At 32.0% G+C, this 23222-nt stretch overlaps 2 protein-coding genes across 3 annotated transcripts in view; both read left to right on the top strand.

The window, feature by feature from the left end:
* Nucleotides 1-10637, top strand: part of LOC7454490 (serine/threonine-protein kinase ATM) — a 52007-nt gene extending 41370 nt beyond the window's left edge. For both annotated transcript variants that reach the window (XM_024586261.2, XM_024586260.2), the window contains exons 61-80: nucleotides 76-159; nucleotides 431-511; nucleotides 682-771; nucleotides 860-922; nucleotides 1216-1356; nucleotides 1464-1520; nucleotides 1673-1732; nucleotides 1923-2017; nucleotides 2150-2258; nucleotides 4195-4284; nucleotides 5290-5369; nucleotides 5461-5539; nucleotides 7305-7351; nucleotides 7437-7536; nucleotides 7857-7988; nucleotides 8090-8224; nucleotides 8309-8374; nucleotides 9229-9372; nucleotides 10020-10204; nucleotides 10347-10637. In XM_024586261.2, the coding sequence (XP_024442029.1) occupies nucleotides 76-159; nucleotides 431-511; nucleotides 682-771; nucleotides 860-922; nucleotides 1216-1356; nucleotides 1464-1520; nucleotides 1673-1732; nucleotides 1923-2017; nucleotides 2150-2258; nucleotides 4195-4284; nucleotides 5290-5369; nucleotides 5461-5539; nucleotides 7305-7351; nucleotides 7437-7536; nucleotides 7857-7988; nucleotides 8090-8224; nucleotides 8309-8374; nucleotides 9229-9372; nucleotides 10020-10097 (1731 nt within the window). In that variant the 3' untranslated portion in view covers nucleotides 10098-10204; nucleotides 10347-10637. The remainder of the gene's footprint in view (nucleotides 1-75; nucleotides 160-430; nucleotides 512-681; nucleotides 772-859; nucleotides 923-1215; nucleotides 1357-1463; nucleotides 1521-1672; nucleotides 1733-1922; nucleotides 2018-2149; nucleotides 2259-4194; nucleotides 4285-5289; nucleotides 5370-5460; nucleotides 5540-7304; nucleotides 7352-7436; nucleotides 7537-7856; nucleotides 7989-8089; nucleotides 8225-8308; nucleotides 8375-9228; nucleotides 9373-10019; nucleotides 10205-10346) is intronic.
* A 3817-nt stretch (nucleotides 10638-14454) lies between these two features.
* Nucleotides 14455-17838, top strand: LOC18105835 (probable inactive poly [ADP-ribose] polymerase SRO5). Its single transcript, XM_024587027.2, has 5 exons — nucleotides 14455-15697; nucleotides 15868-16109; nucleotides 16217-16353; nucleotides 16451-16546; nucleotides 17283-17838. The coding sequence occupies exons 1-5, from the start codon at nucleotides 15135-15137 to the stop codon at nucleotides 17394-17396; spliced, it is 1152 nt and encodes a 383-aa protein (XP_024442795.1). The 5' UTR covers nucleotides 14455-15134; the 3' UTR covers nucleotides 17397-17838.
* Nucleotides 17839-23222: the final 5384 nt, after the last annotated feature.

Genomic DNA, 23222 nt, shown 5'->3' with positions numbered 1-23222 from the left:
TAGTTAGATTTTTTGGACTATTTTTCTGTTTGTGTAGCCTTACTATTTGTTTAATTGCTTACTTCAACTCCTCAGGATGACAGGGACAATTTTCTCAGCCTAGCTCTGGAAGGATACAAGCGTTGCTTGGTGATAGGTGACAAATATGATGTGAGAGTGGTATGCACTTTTTATTTCAGTCCTCTGTTCTTTAGAGGAAAAACCACTGGATAGAGAGTGAACTGGAATCATTATTGAATCTTATTTTTGCACAAATTATAGAAATGCTTTCATTGGGTTGTAGAATAAAGTACATAATATCTTATATTTCATTCTGCAATGTGTTATATATCAGCAAGATATTTTTAACATAGTAAATAATGGATATTATGCTGATATGATTTGTGGAATCCAGTATCTTGTGATCATCAAACGTGTATTATGCTTTCAGGTGTTTCGACTTGTTTCCCTGTGGTTCAGTCTTTCTTTGAGACAAAATGTTATAAATAACATGCTTGACACAATTGATGAGGTAACAATTGATGGGGGCACTAAATTTTATTTGCTATCTTAGAATTAAATAAAATATTTTCATAATACGTGCCCAATAAAACATTTGCGACTTTTAAATCTTCTATTTTTTTATTTCTTCCAGTATTTGATACTCTTGATTTTGTTTTGTTCCTCCAACTTTGGTTGCAGGCTCAATCCTATAAATTTGTACCATTAGTTTATCAAATTGCTTCAAGAATGGGAAGCTCGAAGGACAGTTTGGGACCTCATAATTTTCAGGTCTTGGCTGTCTTGCATGTTTATTTCTTTCTCTCGTGTATCTTGCTAAAGTGTGATTTTGTTTTAACATCTGTGTTGGAATTATCAGTTTGCTTTGGCTTCTCTTGTGAAGAAAATGGCTATAGACCATCCATACCATACCATTTTTCAGGTATCTAAGATCCATTTTTCAGCTGACCTAATTTAGCAAAATTAAACTGCATGGAAGATTTTTCTTTGTGGTGCAAAATTGAATGCATGAAAAATTTAACTTGCTTGTGAACCTGCAACCAAGTGAAATGGAGAAAACTTGAAGTCATTTCAATGTCATAGCAGAACATGTGATGAAAGTTCTTTTGCAATACCTCTTCTGATGCACTGATGTATGCAAGACTGGTTGTCTGCGAATGTCCTTGGTTGAAGTTCATTCTACATATCATACTTTTCTCGCTCTTTTGGTGCTAGCTTCTAGCTTTGGCAAATGGTGACCGTATCAAGGACAAACAGCGTAGTAGAAACTCATTTGTGGTGGATGTGGATAAAATAACTGCAGCAAAAAGGCTTCTAGAAGAATTGGCCTCATATCATGGGCCCATTATTAGACAAGTATTTTCCAACATTGATCTTCAATTCTTCATTTCATAATCTTTATAATGTTCTTTGTGCTGTTAAGTTTTTCATGGATTTTTTTTTTGCATTTGTTACTAATGTAGATGAAACAAATGGTTGAGATCTATATCAAATTAGCCGAGCTGGAAACAAAGAAAGAGGTTTGTGAACTAGTTTCTTCCGTCTAAACTTTTACCTTTCTTAAGATGTGTAAGATCCTACAAGGTTTAATTGCGCACTTGAAGAGGGGATGGGTGACTGGTAACAGTTTTAACAATCCACAACCTTTTTTACTTGTTTATGTTTCTTGCAGGATACCAACAAAAGGGTTTCACTTCCAAGGGAAATCCGCAGTGTTCGTCAGCTGGAACTTGTTAGTTCACCATCGTAGCATAGTCATCTGATTTACTTTCTTATTTTAAAAGTTTTGAACTTGTTCTGACAACATAATATATTCTTAGAAAAAGGGGCACGTCTCTTGTATCTTGTTCACTCATGGATGTTAATTATTCACTTCCTCTTATCTGGTTCCTTGAAGCTTTTGCTCTTTGTTGGATCTGCAGGTACCTGTTGTGACTGCTACCTTCCCAGTTGACCGTGATTGTCATTATCATGAAGGTTCCTTCCCACACTTTAAGGGATTAGCTGATTCGGTTAGGTATGTCAGCCAGATGAAAGTTGTAGTACATTTTTATTTTTCACTTATTTCCACAAGTGGCCATGCTTGAACTGATCAAGAAAAAGGCGACGCTTGATGCTTCATTCTAATGCAATTTAGTTCAATATACAGGATAATGAATGGTATAAATGCCCCAAAAGTGGTTGAATGCCTTGGTTCTGATGGTCAAAAGTACCGGCAGCTGGCTAAATCTGGAAATGATGACCTAAGACAAGATGCTGTAAGAATCACATGTGGTTTCTTCTTTACTTCCCTGTTATTAGTTTCAGGAAAGCATTTAAAATTTCCAGTCTTTCTTTTTTGAAGCAAATGGGTCATAAACGTATGAACTTCTAATTCCTGCTAAGTTTATTGATGAGAATGCCTGTTGTGCATTTATTGACAGTTTTCTCCTATGCCTAGTCAAATTCCTTTTGTGCTGGATATTGATAAATTAACACGGGCACTTGTAGACATATTAACAAAACTTTAAAACGTGTAGGGAATTCACTTTGAATCCACTCTCAAAACATTATGGACTCACTGTTCATATTTTTTTTTCCTTTTTTTTTTCTTGATTTCACCTTTGTAAGACCAAATTGTAGGCCAATTTAGGTTAATTTATTAGGAAATGATAAGATTAAAAGATAGGGGACCAAAGTGGAAAAAGGAGAGGAAATGGATGACTTTTTTTTAACTTTGAAAACAATGTTTTTCGTAATCCTCATATTTTTCAAATTATAAATATTCTCTCCGATTTTTCGAAATTTCAAAACAAAGTCAATTTTAGTCCAAAATCATTTTTTTTTTTAATTTTTAAGTCCATGGTTTGAGAGAGGAGAGAGAGTCGCTAGATTTCATTAATAGAGAGAAAATCGGCGTTGACACCAATTTCTGCTACGAAAATGGTCAATCTTGGTGTCAACAGATTTCATTTGGTGAGGGGAGTTCTATTTAGGTATTTTTTTCACTTTTAAATTGCCTAAAAAACTAGATCCAAGCTTAGTAAAAATTTTTGTTTTAGGTTTGTGTGTTTTTTTGTTTTTGTTTTTCAAGGCCTTTGATGGATTTATTAAGGTGTGTAGTGTGTTTTCTAGCTGTTTTGTGTCAAAAATTGATTGAAAAATGAGTTTTTGGGTAAAAAAAACCATCAACCTTGATTTTCTAATGAAAAACAGACGATGCATCATCTAACTTTATTTATAAAAAAAAAAGGTTGGAGTGGACGAGCTTGCGAGCCCTTTCTAAATTGGCCTGGCATGCTAGCCTAGCTTGCCAGGCGTAGCCGTGCTCGCCTCTTTTTTATAATTTTGTTTTTTTTAATTGATGCCTTTTTTTTAATATGTATATTTTTTTAATATTTTTTATTTTATATTTAAATTAATACCCTTTCTTTTTTCTTTTGTTTATTTAGTCGTTTTTTTAATTATTTTGTATGTTTTTAATTTTTGAAGAGATTATTATAATTTATTTATACTTTTTTTATTATATTTTATATAAATGAAGTTTATTTTTAAAAATAAAAAAATATTTATTTTTGAATAATATTTTTAATACGTGTAACCTTACGCAACATTTTTTTTCCCTTTGATTTTATTCAATTAATTTCATGTTTGCATTTATTTTTATTATTATTTGATTAAATAAAAAATTGATTTTGATAAACAAAGTCATTAAACACAACAGGATAAATGGTTTGTGCTGCAAGGTAAAGTATCTTAATCTATTTCTGTCTCTTGATTTTTTCAATTTTGTCTTTAGTTTTCATTAATGGTTTTTGATTTATCTAATTAAATGCATGGATAAGCTATTTTATTTACATTTAGGATATTTAATTTCAAAAACTGTGTTGGAAAAAACTGTATATTTAATTTTTTTGCTTGAAAAAAAATAATCGGACCTGCGGCAGGGCACATGTTAAATAGCTAGTTGAACTCTAAGACCTTGTTGGAAATTGGGCTCATACTGGCAGAATGAACATTTTCTTGTTACTAACAGAATGGTCATATTTCTATATGACCATACCTTCTACTGGTAAACAAATTATCATTATCATTTAGAGTTGTATACGAAAGTGGTTCCTTTGTGTCTTGAAATATTATATTTTCTTTTAATGTTGCACTAGTTCATATTCTATGTCTTTTATGATGTTGATAGATCTTGTAAATGCTTTGCAGGTTATGGAACAATTTTTTGGTCTGGTTAACACTTTTCTACAAAATAACAGGGATACATGGAAAAGACGATTAGGTGTGCGTACATACAAGGTACCTACTTTCAAAATATTGTTTAATTTTGATGGTCATTTTGACTTTTCTATCATTGAAAAGTGAATCTGTTATTAGGTTTGTATCGTGTATCTATTAGGTTTTAGTTTCTTTTGTCTTGGATTGAGTATGTTTGACTAGTGACCCCTTAGTATGTAACTATGTATGTATCAACTGTTTAATGAGTGATGCTTCTTTTGCTGCAGTATCATGTGCACATTGTTTTTCAAAATGATTTTATAATATGATTTATGCTTATTTTGCTGTACTATCCTATATCATTATGCAAATGATGTTTCCACCACTTTGACTTTATGCTTTTTATTTGACTTATTTAACAGCTGAAGTGTTTGCTGGTACTGTTTGTATAATGAGAACTAATTTGTAGGTTATTATTCCAGACTTGACCATGATCATTGTAATAGTTTTGCAAACAAAAACGGCCTCATACCTGACTCCATCTTTACCTCTACTTGTATCAAGATAGGGCCTTCTTCTTATCCTGTCTATCAAGTTCCATTTCATAATATTAAATAGTTTGCGGTCAATGTGGATCATTACAGTTTACCTTTCTTCATGGATGGAATCAGGTCTTTTTGAGGGTTTGTCTTGGGAGTCTAATTTATTGGTTTTTGGATAGAGTTTAAACTGCCTGAGTCAATTGATGGTTTTGTTTCTCTAATTTAGTGCAAAGATTTCATTGTTGTGGGTGTAGACATGTCAAATTGCTCCTTAATCTGGAATTCACTTTTGTTTAAAGACTGTTCTTGTTGCCAACACGTGCGTGTTCTTAGTGATGTCAGCAGTGAGTACAGTTTAGAGTTTTGTGGGTCTACAATGTTGTAGTGACGTGTGTTTTAATTTGGTGAGAATTTTACTAACCCAGAGAATGTCAACAATCTTTAATTACTCACCTCTAAGCATAGAACAAAAAAAAGTTATGATTTCTATCCAAATTCAGTGTCAATGCTGATTGTAACAAGTACATTGCTATTGATGGGATAGGTTGTTCCTTTCACACCAAGTGCTGGTGTTCTTGAATGGGTTAATGGCACTTTTCCCCTTGGAGAATATCTCATAGGAAGGTTAGTTAAATCACAATGGTGCAAGGTTATAACAGGACAGCTGGTTTGGTAAAATGCTTGAATGATATCATCTTCTCATCTCACTTTTCAGCGCGAGAAATGGTGGTGCCCATGGTCGCTATGGAGTGGGAGACTGGTCATTTCTCAAATGCCGAGAGCACATGTCAAATGCAAGTACCGTTTCTATTTTGATTTCTAAGTAATTTTACTGTTGCCTATGTCTCTTTAATGTCTGAGTTTGAGGTATGTTATAAACATTATAGATATCATTTATTCAACTGATTCAAATTCTCAAAGGTGGCTATAGGATGTACTGGGTAATATAGGGCTAAAGTGACAGCTATATATGGTCAATGTGTTCTCAAGTACAAATACACTGACTCATTACACCATTGCTGCATACTTTACTAATTTGTTTTTATTTCCATATTTGATGGAGTAATTTATATACTGTTTACCAACATGGGAGGACTGTTGAATTAAATAAAAAAGCCTAGGGGGAATTATTCCTGAAGTCATGGACAAATCCTTTGACATAGAGGTCCTTGGTCAAATAAGAAAGGATTTATGTTACTTGTTTGGGAGTGTACCAGTTCAGATGTTTGGTTAAATCTATCCTAAAAGCAGATTAGGCTGTCTAGTGTCTGCTCTTCTTAGCTTTAATGCTTGAGCAAGATCCTGCTGTGGTAGTACAACTTGTCGGACTTGATACCGTCTTGTGTCTCTTGACTGCATTTTCACTAATTGAGAACCATTATAGACTGGAAGATGCTTCTTTCTATATAATGGTTCAGAAGATCAGATTTAGTTTCTGTTTTGGAAATATGTTGCTGCTCCTTGAATTCCCAAAATCTTGATTTTGGGTGAAAATGTGGTTTGGTCGCTTGAAATGGGGATATCTCTCCGGGATGCCATGTGCTATCAGATAAAACCTGTAGAAATGAGAAGATGGGTTGATCCATCATTGCACAATTGTTTTCCTGAAATGTAAAGATTTTATAATCAGTTGAACTGTATTATAATATTGGCTGTGTAATTAGTTCAGATTTTTTCTCTGGCATACCTTGGAAACCCACACTATTCTCCAAAACCAATCAGAATTTTTAGGGAAAGGAAAAGGCTGTGGTAAATTGCGCTTGTGGTATTGCTGAGCAAACACAAGATTTATAAATTCTAAACATGACAGATCAAACTATTTTACTTTTTTATTTTAGTTTTCTTTTCCTTTTCTAGGTTTCTTTTTCCAATGAAAAATTAGAAATGTTTATTTGTTGTATTTGTTGAAAATGAAGAGTTTTTTTCACCAAAAAAAAAAAAAAAGAAATACGTCAAAATTACAATTATTTTTTATAAAAAATCAAAACCACAATTTATAATAGTGATCTTGATATTTTGTATTTTTTATAATCTAATTGTAGAATATTAATTTTATTTCATTTAAATAAAAAATTATCATGAAAAAGTTATATTGTTACCTCAAAAAAAAAAATAATACTAGATTTATAGTAAAAATTAAATTTATGACACTAACTAAATATAAAAATATAAAAAAAAAATTAATATTTAAAATTGCTAAAAAATGCTTCTATATATAAAGAAAAAATATGGAAAACTTCTAAAATGTGTTTTTGTAACTCATTATAAATTTAAAAAACTGAAAATATTGCATCTAATTTAATTTTTCTTTTTCTGCCTCCAGTTTTCTAGAAAAGTGGAGCATTAATTTGTTTCTGAAGAACCCCCCAATGTTTTTTTTTTTTCATGATTCCAAGCCACCAAGTATCTTTCAGTTTCTTATGTTAACTTCACAAAGCGTTTAGGGCTCTAATTTGAAATATAGGACTGAAAGTTAATTTATCATTCATTTATTTTTGCAAAGCATTCTTTTCCATCCATCTTTGAGAGAATTCGGAAGTCATTGTGACAATTTAACAGGAAAAGGACAAGTGCAAAGCATTCCGTGAAGTTTGTCAGAACTTCAGGTTTGTCCTTCTTTTGTCATAAAAGACACTCAATTACAAAAGATTGAAGCTCACATGATCAAAACCAGTTAGATACCTCATGCAGGCCTGTCATGCATCACTTTTTCTTGGAGAGGTTTTTGCAACCAGCTGACTGGTTTGAGAAGAGACTTGCATACACACGTAGTGTGGCTGCCAGTTCAATGGTCAGTATATTCTATTTTTTCTGTGAAATTGATATAAGCTCTTATCTTTAATAAAGCATACTTCTTATTTGTGCAATTCAGCATGCATCTTCCTCTCCCAGACTCTTTTTCTATTTGTTTTCAGTGGAATCACTTGGAATTCTATAACATGAAATATACCATGGTGCCTGTTTCAAAGGGAAGAACAAATGAAATATTGATTTAATGCTTATTTTGTTAATTATTTTCAAGAATGGCCGTGCTAGGTCTTTTCAGAGAGGTGACTTAAATTTCAAAGATATTTTTATTGCAATAGATGCTAAATTTGATATGATTTTTAGGTGGGTTACATTGTTGGCCTAGGAGACAGACATTCCATGAATATCCTAATTGATCAAGCTACTGCAGAAGTTGTTCATATAGATCTAGGTGTTGCTTTTGAACAAGGCTTGATGCTGAAGACACCAGAGAGGGTTTGTTTCAATCCTGAGATTTTCTTCACTTTTCACCTTTAGTTTATTAATTTCTCTTTAATACGGCCTTGTTTTGTTTGTCTTCTTGGATAAAATTTCAGGTTCCATTCAGACTGACAAGAGACATTGTTGATGGTATGGGTGTTACTGGAGTGGAAGGGGTTTTTAGAAGATGTTGCGAGGAGACTCTCTCTGTTATGCGAACAAATAAAGAAGCATTGCTGACCATTATTGAAGTATGATTTCATTGACAAGTAACTTTCAGGACTGAAGTTTATTGTTTTATATCTACCTCATAATATTGTGGAAATTCCCTGCAGGTTTTTATCCATGACCCACTGTATAAATGGGCTTTATCCCCTCTCAAGGCTTTGCAGCGTCAAAAGGTATTTCTGAGTGTCAAATGCTTCTCCACCCGTAACCATATACTATTTGGGCTCGTGAGAGGAAAATATGCACTATTGTTATTTGGGTCAATTGAAGATCTGGCCTTTACAGAAATCTTCCTTTGGTTTTTAACCCTTAACTATAGCTATACAGAAACCCTTGCAGATATTCAATATGTAGGAGGTTCCTGGAAAGATTCACAGTGCTTGCATATTTTGCCAAATCTCAAGGGTGGTCTTTGTTAGTGTTGTCACAGTTGTTTTTAGGTTAAAATGAAAAGAAAAGACAGAAATGTTTTCATCAACGAGTTAACCTTATGATTTGTCAAAATGAATTCAGCATACTTAGTTCAAGCACTACCTCTACAATATAAGCATGTGATTTACACACCATCATAGTATGGAAGGCATATAGTTACTGCTTTGACCTGGTGGATAGACAACTGCTCTTTGACCTGGAAAATTCTGGTTGTCTTTGGCAACTGTTCCGTACATTATGATATCAGTATGCTTGTGTCAGTATGTATTACTAAGTTTTGACATTTGAACGTGTCTTTTAATATTCAGTGTTAGCTTCATATTACGTGCATTGGGGGTTTGAATGTCTCTTGATAGTCATTCATTCATGTAGCTTCTGAGTCTTTCCTTGTTTGTTTCAAATTGAGCATAGTGAAAATGTTTGTAGTGTCTCTATGTTGTCCATATTCTTGCTCATGTTTATCTATTTATTATTTGTTTTCCCTGCTTTCCCTGCATAGTGAAAATACATGCAGTGTCTCCTTCTTGTCCATGTTTTTGCTCATGTTTATCTATTTATTATTTGTTTTCCCTGCTTTCCCTACTGTTATTGGTAGGAAACAGATGACGATTTGGAGACTAGCCTGGAAGACTCACAAGATCAACATGAAGGTAACAAGGATGCTGCTCGTGCACTGATGCGTGCAAGGCAAAAACTTGATGGATATGAAGAAGGTGAATTAAGAAGTGTACATGGACAGGTAATCTTCCATTATCACTAGTACTACCACTTGAATGTTCACATTCTTCACATACAAAGAAATGCTAGGCATGAAGTTTCCTTTTTCCTCCCGAGGGATGAGTTTGGATTTGTTATCTGGTATATTTCAAACAAAAATTGGTATCAGCAAACAAGTATGGAGATCTGTGTGTGTGTTAACCATCTAGTTCTTGTGTTGTGCCTTTTAATTAAGTGGTTGCTTTATAATCATGTTTTGTAGTGGCGATGGGATCAGGAATGACCTTGTTGTGATTTCATTTTTATTCATTGCTTTACAAGTATGGCACATAGTTATTTGCTGGGATTAGGAATCAGGTGATCTTCCAAGGCAGAAGTTTAATTGTGGATCTGATTCAAGGTTGGCAGATTATTATGCAATTGGAATTTCTGTCAGTATGTATGTATTGAATGGTTTCAGAAAGCAGAGAGTAGTGCAGCTAACAAATCGTATCTTGCTCCCATTTATTTTTGCTACTTTAGGACATAAGCAGATCCTAGAAAGTTTTTTAGGTTTAAGTTTTAACCCGGACCATTGGGGCCCAATTTAACACTCATTTTCTCTCTGTTTGTGTAGTATTGGTTTGTCTTCATCTGTGTTATAACCTTTTTCCTTTTCCCCGTTAATAGGTTCAACAACTTATACAAGATGCTATTGATCCTGAGCGTTTATGTCAAATGTTTGCTGGATGGGGAGCTTGGATGTAAATATAAAATTAATCTCTGCAACTGCTACAAGTGAATACATTAGACCCCCACCTCGAAAGACCCTTCATTTTCCATGGAATTCAAAGTCGTCTTCTCATCCCCAACAGGTTATCTAATCATCCCTCTTTCTGTTCTGTCGATCAGATTGTGTTTTGCGTTGGTTTTATTGTTAAAGATTGTTTCTTTTCCAATGATCTGATCTGGGTTTTTCTTGTTTTCTTCATCTGGGTTCTGTTGATGAAAAAATAGTTACCCATCTCTTTGGTTTTGAAGTGCTTTGGCTCAATGAATGCCTATTGTAGATGCACATCTCTTTGGCTGGAGACAAGCACCAAGCGAAGTAAAGAGATAATTTGAATAACAAAAGATGGTAATAAAATATTCATGACTATATCTTAGAGAGAATGAATGTAACAATATTTCTTGGTTAGCTAGTAAAAATAGCTTTTTAGTTATTTTAGCAAAAAAATAGCAAAAATGTAAAGATCATGGATATGGATATTTTTACCATGTAATTAATCATAGCTTTTGGAGTGCTCATCTCTAACATGTAGTTGTAGGACAATGGAGATGAAGCTGGAAGATCTCGTTTGATGGAAAATCTTACCCTCGCCCCAAAGTAAGGTGCAAGGGAGTCGTGCAATGCCAACTAATATTATACTATATAATGGTAGTGGGTCTGCAACGCCGTGAGTTTGCCAAAAACTTGAATTTTTTTTTTAAAAAAAAGTTATTTTTATATTTTATATTTTTAGATGTTTTATATTTTAAAAATAAAAAATATTATGTTAATATATTTATAAAAATACTTCAAAAAGCAAATATTACTATAATATTCAACACCACCTACTAGATAAACAACTATTAGACACATAGATGTAGATACGGAAATCATCGATACCAATATATCAGGTCATTTCATTTGTCTTTAATTTATGTTCATGAGAATCGTCTTCTTCAATATAATCAAAAATTGAAATTAATGCAGTTGACAATTCAATGCAAGATGGACCATACAAGTGAAGCTAGGACTAGGACTAGGAGGTTACCTTGGAGGCGAAGGCAGGCGGACAGACACAATTCATCATTGTTCTTTCAGTAATACGCATCTTCGCATGCTTCTGCGCTACAAATCTTTCCAAGGAATTATATTCTTCAACTGCACGTTAACATTTTTTTTGTTCTTAGCCATTACCCTAATTGATATTGTCATAGGTGCACTGGCTAAACAAATTGATGTATTTGCACAAGTAATTGGTTAGTAAAGACAAACACAACTATATATATATATAATTGAGCTAAAATTTCATTCTTACCATGACATTTAGAGTTTTGAGTATAGAAAATAAAAAATGAGGCGAGTGTTATAATGAGAACAAGGGAGCAGCAGCTGGTAAGCGAGTCAAGTCAATATGCACGCGACTTTATGGGTAAGGCAAGAGGGAGGAGGTGGGTAGATTAATTAAAAGGACCATGAAAACAAGGGGCAGTGGCCTGTGATCTGATCACAAACACCTCGTCCGGGCAGTAAGGCAGTATTTTTGTTGTATACGTTGGGAGCTAACAGGTTTCCTCACACACCATATCATACAGCGTCCTGTCATGATTATTTCCTCCCTCCAGACTTTTGTGAGACTACTACACTTTCAACATTCAATTTGTCACCGTGACTTCACTCCTCAATTTGAATTAAGCATTCATTTCTGAGTAAGAGTTTGTTGTGTTTTTCAGATTTCATCCCTAGTTTTTCTCATTTATTCCAGAAGATTTGTGCATGAAAAAGAAAAAGAATTTGGTGAATCAAGCCAAGCCCTTGTTTTCTTTATGTTTTTTCAGTTTCTTAAGAATTTGGAAAAAATAATCTTTAAAATATGTTATATTTAGAGATTTTCAATAACTAAAAAAAAAACTAAGCAATTTTAATTATTCTTAAAATCTTTAATTTTCCAAAAACATTAATGGCTGATAATTTCATTTTTATTTATATTTTATTTTAAAATTCTTCAGCATTTTCAGAAAAGAAAAGGTATTTCTTTAATATTTTTAAATATTGTAAATTTATCACAATATTATTTTTTATTTCCCAAACACTTTCATTACGTCATTGAATTGAGTTGTATTTTGTAAACAAAGGGCAGATTCTGACCAAATCCTTTTTATAAAAGATTATATTTTGACCAATCATTTTCATAGAAGAGAGATGCCTTTCTTTCCTTTACACCTTTTGATGTAAACACGTGGAGCGGTTTTGAGGGTTTTTTCAATTATCTTTCACTCTTAATTTCTTTTTCGCAAATCCTTCTTTTTGTTTTTTTACATGGAAATGCCAAAAGCCGACTCCGTGGATGAGGTGGGTTGTTTTTATCAAGGTTGTCAATTTTATTTTGATAGGTGTTTTATTTTTTAATTGGAATGGAATGTTTCAATTTCAGAGTGTTTCGGTGTGCCGTTTCGGGGTTGTACTGTTCATATATATATATATATATATATATATATATATTTATATATATTCAACAAACATAATTCAAATTCAAGATAAATTAATTATAAATTATGCAATACAAACACAATGCCAAACAAATATAATTTTAAAATTTAAAATATTTCTAAATAGTCAAGATTAAATAGATCTTTAACTTAAAGTAATTCAACTTAAACAAAATATCAAAATATTATGAAAGTAAAATATTTTAACACAAATATTTTAAATATAAAGTTAGGTTAATGTTATCAAGGCTAATGGAATCTAAAGTATCCTTTGTTTTGCTCAAATTCCTACAAAGTATAAACATGAAAAAAACAACATGAATATAAACCATATATATTAGTGATAAATTTAATTTTAAAAAATTAATATCATTGTTAATGAAAATAGTAATAATAATTTTCAATATTATTATTAATATCATTGTTATTGAAAATTATAATGAAAAAAAACTTTTTATAATTGGGTGGTTTAATTAATTAAATTGAACAAGGTTCAATTTGATTCAATGGTTTTTCAAGAGCGGAACGGAACATGTGAAATGAAACAGGAACGTTCTGGGTGGAATTTAGCCGAAAAATCCAGAACAGACCGAGATTTAAAATGAGATAAAATTTGTTCCATTTTATTTTATTTTTTGAATTGATATGAAACGTTTCAGCTATTCCAAACAAAACAAAACAGAATTATCAACCTTGCACCGTACACGTAACCCAGACACGATCAAAATCAAACAAAACTTGAAAGATAGAGTCATCGGTCCTCAGCCTACCCCGTGGCGCTACTCTTACTGGTGTGTAGGTTCTCGACCTCTCTACCTTATTTTGCAGATGGCAGCAGGTGCACATACATAGGCTAAAAGATTTACTCCATTTCCATTCCCACTTTATTATTTTTCAATTAAGATTTTATTTAATAATATATAAAATCAATTTCTAAATCTAGGTCATAGTTAGCTAACCAACCAGACTGTATGTATATTCCTTCCTTTGCAGGACTAAAAAATTAATATTTTTATTTAAAGAAGAATTATAAATTTTTTATTAGAAACAATCTTAACCTGAATTCAAAAATTGTTACAATTTTGAATATATTTTTAAAATTTATATTAAAATCTCATATTAAAAAAAATTATTGAATCAATTTTTTTACTAAACACATTTCTAATTTATTTTATTTTTTTATAAATTATTTATAAGAAAATAATTTTTAAACTATAACTCAAAGTAAGAAGTTAGTTTTTATAAATCATTCGCTTGTGTTTTGCAAAATAGAGGAGAAATGGAAAATGAAATACGGGGAATTTGTGATTCTAATAATAATAATTTTTTAAAATGTTTTTTACTTAAAAATATATTAAAATAATATTAATTTTATTTTTTTAAAATTATTTTTTAATATCAAATAAAAAAAATAATTACAAAACCATAACCCCAGACAACCTTATATATAAAACTGATATTTCTGCCAACTTTTGTCTAATCAACTCAATCTCAATAGGACTTTTTGAAATTAGGAATGCGTGGGCGTGATCCATACCTCTACGTGGCGCATTTGAATACTGACACGTAACGCTACCCTATCTTTCCTTGAAAAAAATAAAAAAACTTTGAATCCCAGAAGAAAATATCCCGAAGATAATAACATGTTGAATGACCTCACCTTCTCCACGTGGCTTCCAAAATCAAATAAAAAATAAAAAATAAAAATATTTAAGAAGAGCCTGTCTCCGTGTCTCGTAATCTGAAATGTTTTTTTTTTTATATATATATATATAAAAAAATAGGTACCGACCATCACCATCATGGCTTTAGTAATAATGAATAAATAAATAAAAATAAAAACGGGAGGCTGGCTATTCCCTGTATGGGAAGGAGGAAAGGGTTAAACGAAAACAGTTTGCGCCGCCACTCACCGCCTAACGGAAATCAAAGTGAAAAGGCGGTTCCGTTGATATTTATAACTCCTTTTTAAATCTTCTCTCCCTCTCCTCCAAGCAACCACAACTACACGAAGCAAAAACAACCTCTCCCTCTTCCTCTCTTCGATTTGCTATTTCACACACAGAAACCACACGCTTTATATAGCAACATGCACTCCTTTATCTCTCTCTTTTAATTCCCTTGCTTCTCTATTTTCTTTTCAAATCACTTTCACAGCCCTCCCTTGAGCCTTTAATCCCTTCTTTTTCTTGATTTGTTTCCTAACTTTATATGCTCTAATTTTGGATCAGTTTTCTTCCGGTGCAAGTTTGCTTACAAAATGCATTGTTAGTTTGTTTCTGATTCAATTTCGTTGGCCTGTCTTACATCCGGGGGTATACTTGCAATTCATCCATCAAATCCCGCTTTTCAGTTCAATAATTGATCTATATTTTCCGTGTTTCATATGGAATTGAAGTTTGTCTTTCCAGAGGCGTAGGCAAGTTGCTTTTTAGTTTTAGCAATACTTTCAAGAAAAAAAAAAGAAGAAACAAACTCTGTTTTTCTCTGGGATTTCTTAGGCTAGTTAAATTGTAAAATCTCTGGTTAAACCGAGTTCAGCAATTAAAAATGGAGTATTCACCGATTCAAGTCAGAAATACCAATGAAATCACACATGGGTTTAATGATTTTACTTCTCAAAACACGCCAGAACATTCTTTACATAATCCTTCAAATTACCAAAGCACTCATAGCAGACACTCACAAGATCAGGAATCAGCTGTTTCCGATAGCGAAAGTTTTAGTTCGGGAGTCAGTTATAATCAATCCCCATCATTCAATGATGGGTTGATTCGACTTTTCGAAGGAGATAGAGTTCATGATCTCATTAAGCAAAGATTCGTTTCGGGTTTGGGTTTACTTGGCAAGAAAGCAACAGTTGTTGCCATTCATAGGAATACTTACTCTGGTGTTCTGGAGCAAGCTAGAATGCAATCCTTTCAGATTATTGCGAAAGCAATGGAGAAGAAGTGTGGTGGCGATGCGAATGTCAAGTTTGGTTGGTATGGTGGTACAAGAGATGAGATATGTGAGATTATGAAGCATGGTTTCAGTGCCCGGATGATTGATAACAGCAATGGATTGTATGGATCTGGCATTTATCTTTCTCCAGATGATTCTCCTGTTGAATGGTAAGCAAATGATTTATCTCTATTGAATATTTTTCCTGTTTGTGCTGTTTTGTTCTGCTTTGATGTTAAATAATGTGAGCAATGATTCTTAAAGGATTTTACTTGCTATGGTGTAGTTTGTCAATCTTGTGCTTCTTAATTATTATCCTTTTCATTTTTGTTTTTTACAGTGTGAAGAAATTGAGTGTTGGTAAAGATGGTCTGCGGCATATGTTGCTTTGCCGTGTTATTCTGGGGAAGGCAGAGGTTGTTCATCCGGGTTCTGATCAGTATCATCCGAGTTCTGATGAGTTTGATTCAGGAATGGACAACTTGTCATCTCCTAAGAAGTATATTGTGTGGAGTGCCCGTATGAACACTCATATTTTGCCAGAGTATGTGATAAGTTTCAGTGCTCCTTCTAGCTTGAAAGGTGGGTCATCCACAATATTAGTTTTTGATGATGTATTGAGCTTGGGAAGTTGTTTGTTGACAATTTTTGAATTGTAATCATATGGTTTTGGTTGTTTGATTGTGCAGGGTACTTTATAATTCCTGAATCTTTGAGGAAGCCAACTTCTCCTTGGATGCCATTTCCTTCTCTTATTTCTGCTCTCTCAAAGTTCTTGCCTCCCACTACTACCAAGTTGATTATCAAGTATTATAGAGCTCACAGAGTGAGTAATAGAATTAGATTTATTGCAGGAACTAGTATTTGAAAGTTGTCCGATTTGTAGTATCGTGTGATCTGACATTGTTGAGCTTCTGCTCCAGGCAAAGAAGATTTCTAGACAAGAACTAATACAGCAAGTGAGAAAGATTGTAGGGGACAAGCTACTGATTTCAGTCATCAAATCATTTAGAACCAAGGTATGGCACTTCCTCTGATTAAATAGTTGCCTTCATCATTCTTAGTATGCTGAATTAAAAGTTGTGATCCATCCTGTGGAGTGTGAACCGGTATTATAGAAATAAAAGAACACGGTTTGATTTGGGGATTTGCTGCCTCGCCTGATGTTTATTATGATTGCCTATTTTGCATTTAGACGAATCTTCATAAACTTTTATTTGAACTGTTATGTCCAAGAAAAGAAGCAATTGTATACATCAATGAATTTGACTCCCAGTTTATTGCTAATTGCTGAGAGTAACAAGTTGGAAAATATTCTGTGCATCCTCGCTGGGAAAGGCGTGGAGGGACTTCCTTTTCTAGGAATCCCTTTGCTAGGTTTATATTATTTCCATGGAAAATATGCTTTAAGGGAAGTGGTGTTGCTTTCTTTGCCTATGCCCTATAATATGAAAAGATGCATTATTGGAATAAAATTACAAATATGATTGTGGAATATTTTGCTGAGGAGCAAAGTGCTTTGGTTCAGTTGATGCTTTACTTTAATTCCTTTATTCCAGGACATGATTCTTAATGGCTTGCATTGGCAGCAGTCATTTGGTGCTACATGATTTTATCGATCAAAATTAATTTTGCTTCTGTTTTGTTAGTAAAGTATTGCTGAATAGATACATAAAGGCCAACTTGATAACTTTGCTTGTGTTCGATAGAAAAGCCTAATTGGTACCCCACCAATTCTCCATTTTTGTTCTGCAGATGCTTGTAACATCAAGCAACTTGGAGCAAACAATGGTTCAAAAAGGAGTCAATATTGGAATGAATCATGATGTGAGGAGGGACGGCATGGAAGAATTGATTATGCAGGTATGAAGCATAGTGCGGAGCAGCAATTTGCATTATGTGATGGACGGAAAAGACAGATGAAACTGACATAAACGAGTAGCTAATCCAAATTGACATGTAGAAACCGAGTGTTTAGTTGCTGGTAGGTCTTCTTGTAGTGGCAGAGTAGTCAGTAGGCATTTTACATGATGGAAGTTACAGCTTGTGCAATCACACGACTGCTATGCAAGTGAAAATAGTTGTCAGCAATATGTGGAAGGAAATGTAACTTTTGACTCTCACTAGAAAAATAAAAATGTTGTTACAGCTCAATGTGGGAACTGCTGCCTAACCACTACCCGGATTGTTTGCAGCATCTGCAACCTTTTGGCTTGTTTTTGTACGGTCGCAAGATTCATTGGCCCTGTAAAAAGGATGCAAGACTTGATGTGCATATCAATAGAGCATTAGGCCAAAGAAATTTGTCTTTGCATTGAGCCTGCAACTGCAAGGGACCGAGTTAATTCTACCATCCAATCACTTTGGACGTTACTGCATAAATGGAATCTACATTCAATTGTTAAGAGTGCAGATATACAAGGATCGGTTCACCATATAAACCAGGATGAATAAAATGAAAACGATCATTATCTGCTATGCATGGGTACTTTGCGGGTGCTTCATTTGTGGGCAGCTTCAAGGTTGTGGTTTTAGCCTAAACCTTAGCGACTGATGCCCAATACCTTACGGACATGCCTCAACTGTGCTCACTGAGGCCAGGCCCAGAAGGCCAGCCTCTGCTTAACTGGATTTGTCTTTGTCCAGTTTCTAAACTTTTAGGGAAACACCATCTATAGCAGGGGAGATATGTTAGATTTTGAGGGTGCTCGAGAGGCTTCTAGGTTGCTTTTAAAAATATTATTTATTTAGAAATATATCAAAATAATATAGGTAATATATAAAAAAAGAAAGCCTTGTAGAATGTTACCATTGGTGGGAAAGATTGACACTCGTGCGTGATTGGTAAAAAACAATTGACGCCTTTTAAAAAAACAAGTTGGTGAGAGATAACCATTGACGAGAAAGTAGTTGCCTTCTAAGAAAACAAGTTAAAGGATATTTTTATTGGCGAGAAAGGTAATTGCCACACTAATAATTTGTGCATAAGCATATAAGAGTGCAACAATGTACTAACTTTCTTGAAGGTAGTAACTCTGCAACGGCATCATGGTGTGTGCCATTCACTTAGACTTCTTGAAAATTTACATGGGATTGTATTCAATCCTAGGGTGGCTAGGAAAAGGCCTTGTTTGTTAAGGGCCTAAAAGACATGGTTGGACATGTTGAACTAACAACCACCCTCTTGTTTGGTCTATTCTAAACAGCAAGGAAGTCTTGTTGTTTGGGCTATCCCAAGTGGTAAGGCTATTATTCTTTTTATTTTTATGCTATTATTTTTCTTTTCAAGTCTTTCAAATATTTATGTTTGGAGCATTTAACCAGAATAAATAAGAGAAAAGAAAAACACTTATTATCTTATACATGTCATGTAGCAGTGAAATAAAAATACAATTAAATGGGGGATTTGATGATTAATGTTTACAAAGATCATTATATAGAGACATTGGGATTTTGTTTGGAGATATTAAGATTTTATTAGAGACACGGAGACTTCATTAGAGATATAAAAACAAGCAATGCCATAAAGAAAAATTCTTCGAGACCTTTTGGAGAGATAATTTTGATTTATTCATTGAAAAGTCTAAAAAATTCTCTTACATAAGTCGAGATATAATACTTAAAACTTATATAATCTCCGGTAACACATCCGTTGAACTCTTTTTTCTTTCTTTTTTATTTGGGTTGCATTTCATTCTTTACTGATTGTTAAAGGTAACCCTTCACTATAAATCTTTCTATCTCCTTTTACAGGGCATGATAATTCTTAATATCATATTCATTGTCATTGTGAATATATATATATATATATATATATATATTAGGGTTCCTCATATTTACGCTAGTTTTCATAGAAGATGGATGTTGTTAAAGGTAACCCTTCACTATAAATCCCTTAGTGTTTTTTTCCCGATGTGATAGCACTTCTAGGAGAAACTATTTGAACGAGAAGTTTTACCTTACCAACAGGCTGGGTAGGTAGCATCTCTGAGAGTTAATTTTTATTTTACGATGCTTGGGCTTAATTATGACGTGAGCAGAATTCCATTCCAATCTCACATGGTATTAGCTAGGGCGGACTTGAATTCTTTCATATTTTGCAAGGAATATGATTGTCATATTTATCAAATCTACATATTTAAATTTAATTTGAATGAACATGATTTATTATACGATAAAAACATTAATAATTTAATTCATTATTTTATTTATTTCACCCAATTCAATTCAAGTTTAATAAGCACGGTTGATTATGTTTTAAATAAACATAAAAAAAATCCAAATTCAGCTTTAATTATTGTACGAGTTAACATAAAAAAAATAGTTGTATGACTATTTATATTTTAGATACATTATATATTTTATTAAGACATAAATAATTAATGAATTATATACTTAGTAGTGTATTTTGAATATTGCAATTGAGATGACTTGTACTCAAAGTCTAATTATGTGTGAAAAAGATTGGCTATGAAACACATGTTATGTGGACTTCTTAAACATTCCTTCTTGCATGATAGCAAATCGCTCCTCAATTAATCATTGCAGTCAATACCATACCAGAGGCTGGAAAATTCTCGAATAATATACAATAATCATTTCAGTTGTGAAAATATTTTTAATTAACGCACTTTTTATTTGCTCCTTTGGAAATTAATTTATATAGAGAGTGAATTCATGAAAAGAAAATTATTTGAAATTATTTTTTGATATTTGATAATGTAATGAAAAATGAGTTGGAAAACATTTTTCAGTTGGTTATGTCATAAAAAATAAACTGAAAAATAAATTTTTAATGTTTTAATTTTTTCAAGTTTATTAAAAGAATAAAAACTAAATTTGACAGATAAAAAAATCGGAGAATGAAATTAAAAAAAATTAATTTATAAATTATTTCAAATTAAATTAATAACAATAAAAAGAATGGAAACCATATAAATAAAAAAAATTAAAAGAGGATGAAATTAAAAAAGATTAATTTCATGAATTATTTTTAAAAAAATAAATAACAATAAAAAGAAATACTAAATAAACACAAAAAAGTTTAGTTTAGAAAATAAAACAAACACCTAAATTAATTACAATAAATTTATTCTCTCAACCTTTGAATGGATTTGAATATATTACATCATATATTAATAAGGTAAGTAGGGAGTAAACTTTTTCACTTGTCAAAAATAATTTGTTTACTATATATTGTGGGTCTGTTCAAAATAAAAGATGGCAATATTTTCAAAGACATTAGTACTATATAGATTCTCTACTCCTACATTAATTAAAGAGGTTTAATTTCAAATCGAGCTATAGAAAATAAAATTCTCAAGAATTTTCTAGTCTTGTTGTTGTGTATAAACCTACCTTTGACTACATTGAAGATGTTCATTTAGACCATCATTCTTGGTATTGCGTTCAAGCGTTGTTGAAATTGCCAAAAGCATCTAGCTAATGGAGTGCGCGCATTGCTTTTTATTTATCTAAAACCTTACTTCAAAAACCTCTAAATAACTTTCAAAAAAAAAATTAAGATAATAATGAGAGAAAACTTCTCAAACATGAAAAAAATATTACATAAATCCAATTGATTTTCATGTATTGACAGCAAAATTGTGGTAGAGAGAGAACATGGTACATACTATGTTTTATGCTCGTGGGTATGGGTTCGAGGTGTAAGATAGACTCATAAGATTTTTTATAAAGAAATGATGTAAACTCATGGTATATAAGGTTGATCATATCAAAACCTTGTATGATTACAAAAATTATAATTCGATAATCGTTAAACTCTATTTATTATATATATAAAAAAAACCTATAGAAAAATAGATAGATTACGGAGAACTTATTAAGAATGTCAGAAAACATGTGTCACATAACTACTATCAATATAATCATTACTATAACAACCATCATCTTTACCACATATATTATTATTACCATAACTATCACTACAAATATTATCATCATAACTACTACCATCACTATCTCTATCATAAATTTTCATATTATAATATCATCAATAAATTATAACATCAAATAATAGTCTAATTATTATCAATTAACCATTATTTCTCCGATTCAAATTTTTTCACCGTAACTTAATACCTTTAGTTATTATTAATCCCACACGAAATCCGTTTTCCCTAAATTTTTAACTTAACTATAAAATTGACACAAAATAATTGGTACCCATTAAATTACTCATCATTTTTTCAATTCTAACACATCTAAGTTACAAAAGCACATACAATTTCATCAAGTAACAAATTAAATCAATTTCCCCTAAATCTCAAAGAAACCCTGAAATACAAATTATACATTAATACAATAAAATTATCATTATAAAACAACCAACACTTAAATGTACAACCAAATTATAAAAACTACAAATATATTTTAATAAATTAAATTTAAATATAAATGGGTAAGTTTGCTTACTTGGTGGAGTGAAGCTTAACAATAAAGGAGGGTTGTGTTGGTGCTAATTGGTAGGGTGGTTGCATTTTAGAGGGGGGCTGTCTGAAACTTGAAGAAATTGGGTTAGGGTTTGAATTGAAATTAAAGAAGAAGAAGAGATTGGAGGAGAAGAAAGGATTGTCAGGTTTTAAATCATTTTAAACATGTCAACAATGCTGGTGATTTTTTTTATTTCATTGTCATTTTTTTCGAAAATTAATAATGGTATTTTTCCATCGCAATTTGCATAGGTAAACAATGATAAAATATTTTTCATCTGTTTTTCTGTTATTTTTTCTCAATTTTCTAATAGTAAAATCTTTTTGAAAACAAAAAATCCAACCAATTTCTCACACAATTGAATGCAAAACCAATTCCAGGATGTTTTTCTACTACGCAAGAAGTCTATAAAGAGAAAAAAAAAACCAAAATACTAAGTCTAATTACAAATAGATCAATATATAAGAATTGAATTGAAAAAAAAAAACTCAATTAAAAGAAAAAAGAAAAGAAAAAACTAATTTCACTACGTGAATTCATGGTGCAATTGAGAGGAGGACTCCGAGAGATGATGCCACATGAAATTGCCTATCTCCTTAATATATATATATATATATATATATATATATATATATATATATATATATATATATATATTTTTTTTTTTTCCTTATCAGCCAGATTGTAATTGATTTCGTAATAATTAAGATGAAATATCGTTGTAGGGGTAATCACAACCTCACCAAATACGTGATGCACTCACTACCTATAATTAATTAATTAATAAATAAATAAATTTATTGTCAAACAACTAATTAACGAGTTCTTTTACCAAACAGATCAGTAGTATTGACTATCTTAATACACACAGAGAATTAAGAGTTCGTGCTCTATCTCTTTAGGGTTGAATGGCCTTATTATTTTAACAAGAACACCTCTCCGTATTCCCACAAGTTTATTTTCTCTATAAAACAATCCTTTTCTATCAAGATCACCACTTGCAACATGTCATCATCCTCGATCTTCTAGAATATCTACCCACCAATTTGCAGATCAAGCTTTCTGATTCTTTTTTAAAAATCTTTTCTTGTAGCCCACCACGCTATCTGCTTCCCTAAGCATGCATGTATCGTCGTTGCTGTGAGTAAATGCATCTCTTTTTTATTTTATTTTTTATAATTTTATAAAACTTGAAAACAAAAAGGTTGTTTAATTTTAGCGTGCTTGTCATTAATTTCATGA

The sequence above is a fragment of the Populus trichocarpa genome, chromosome 15 (genome assembly GCF_000002775.5).
Source record: "Populus trichocarpa isolate Nisqually-1 chromosome 15, P.trichocarpa_v4.1, whole genome shotgun sequence".
Classification (NCBI taxonomy): domain Eukaryota; kingdom Viridiplantae; phylum Streptophyta; class Magnoliopsida; order Malpighiales; family Salicaceae; genus Populus; species Populus trichocarpa.
The sequence above is the reverse complement of the archived record's forward strand: the minus strand, read 5'-3'. Positions and strand labels throughout refer to the sequence as shown.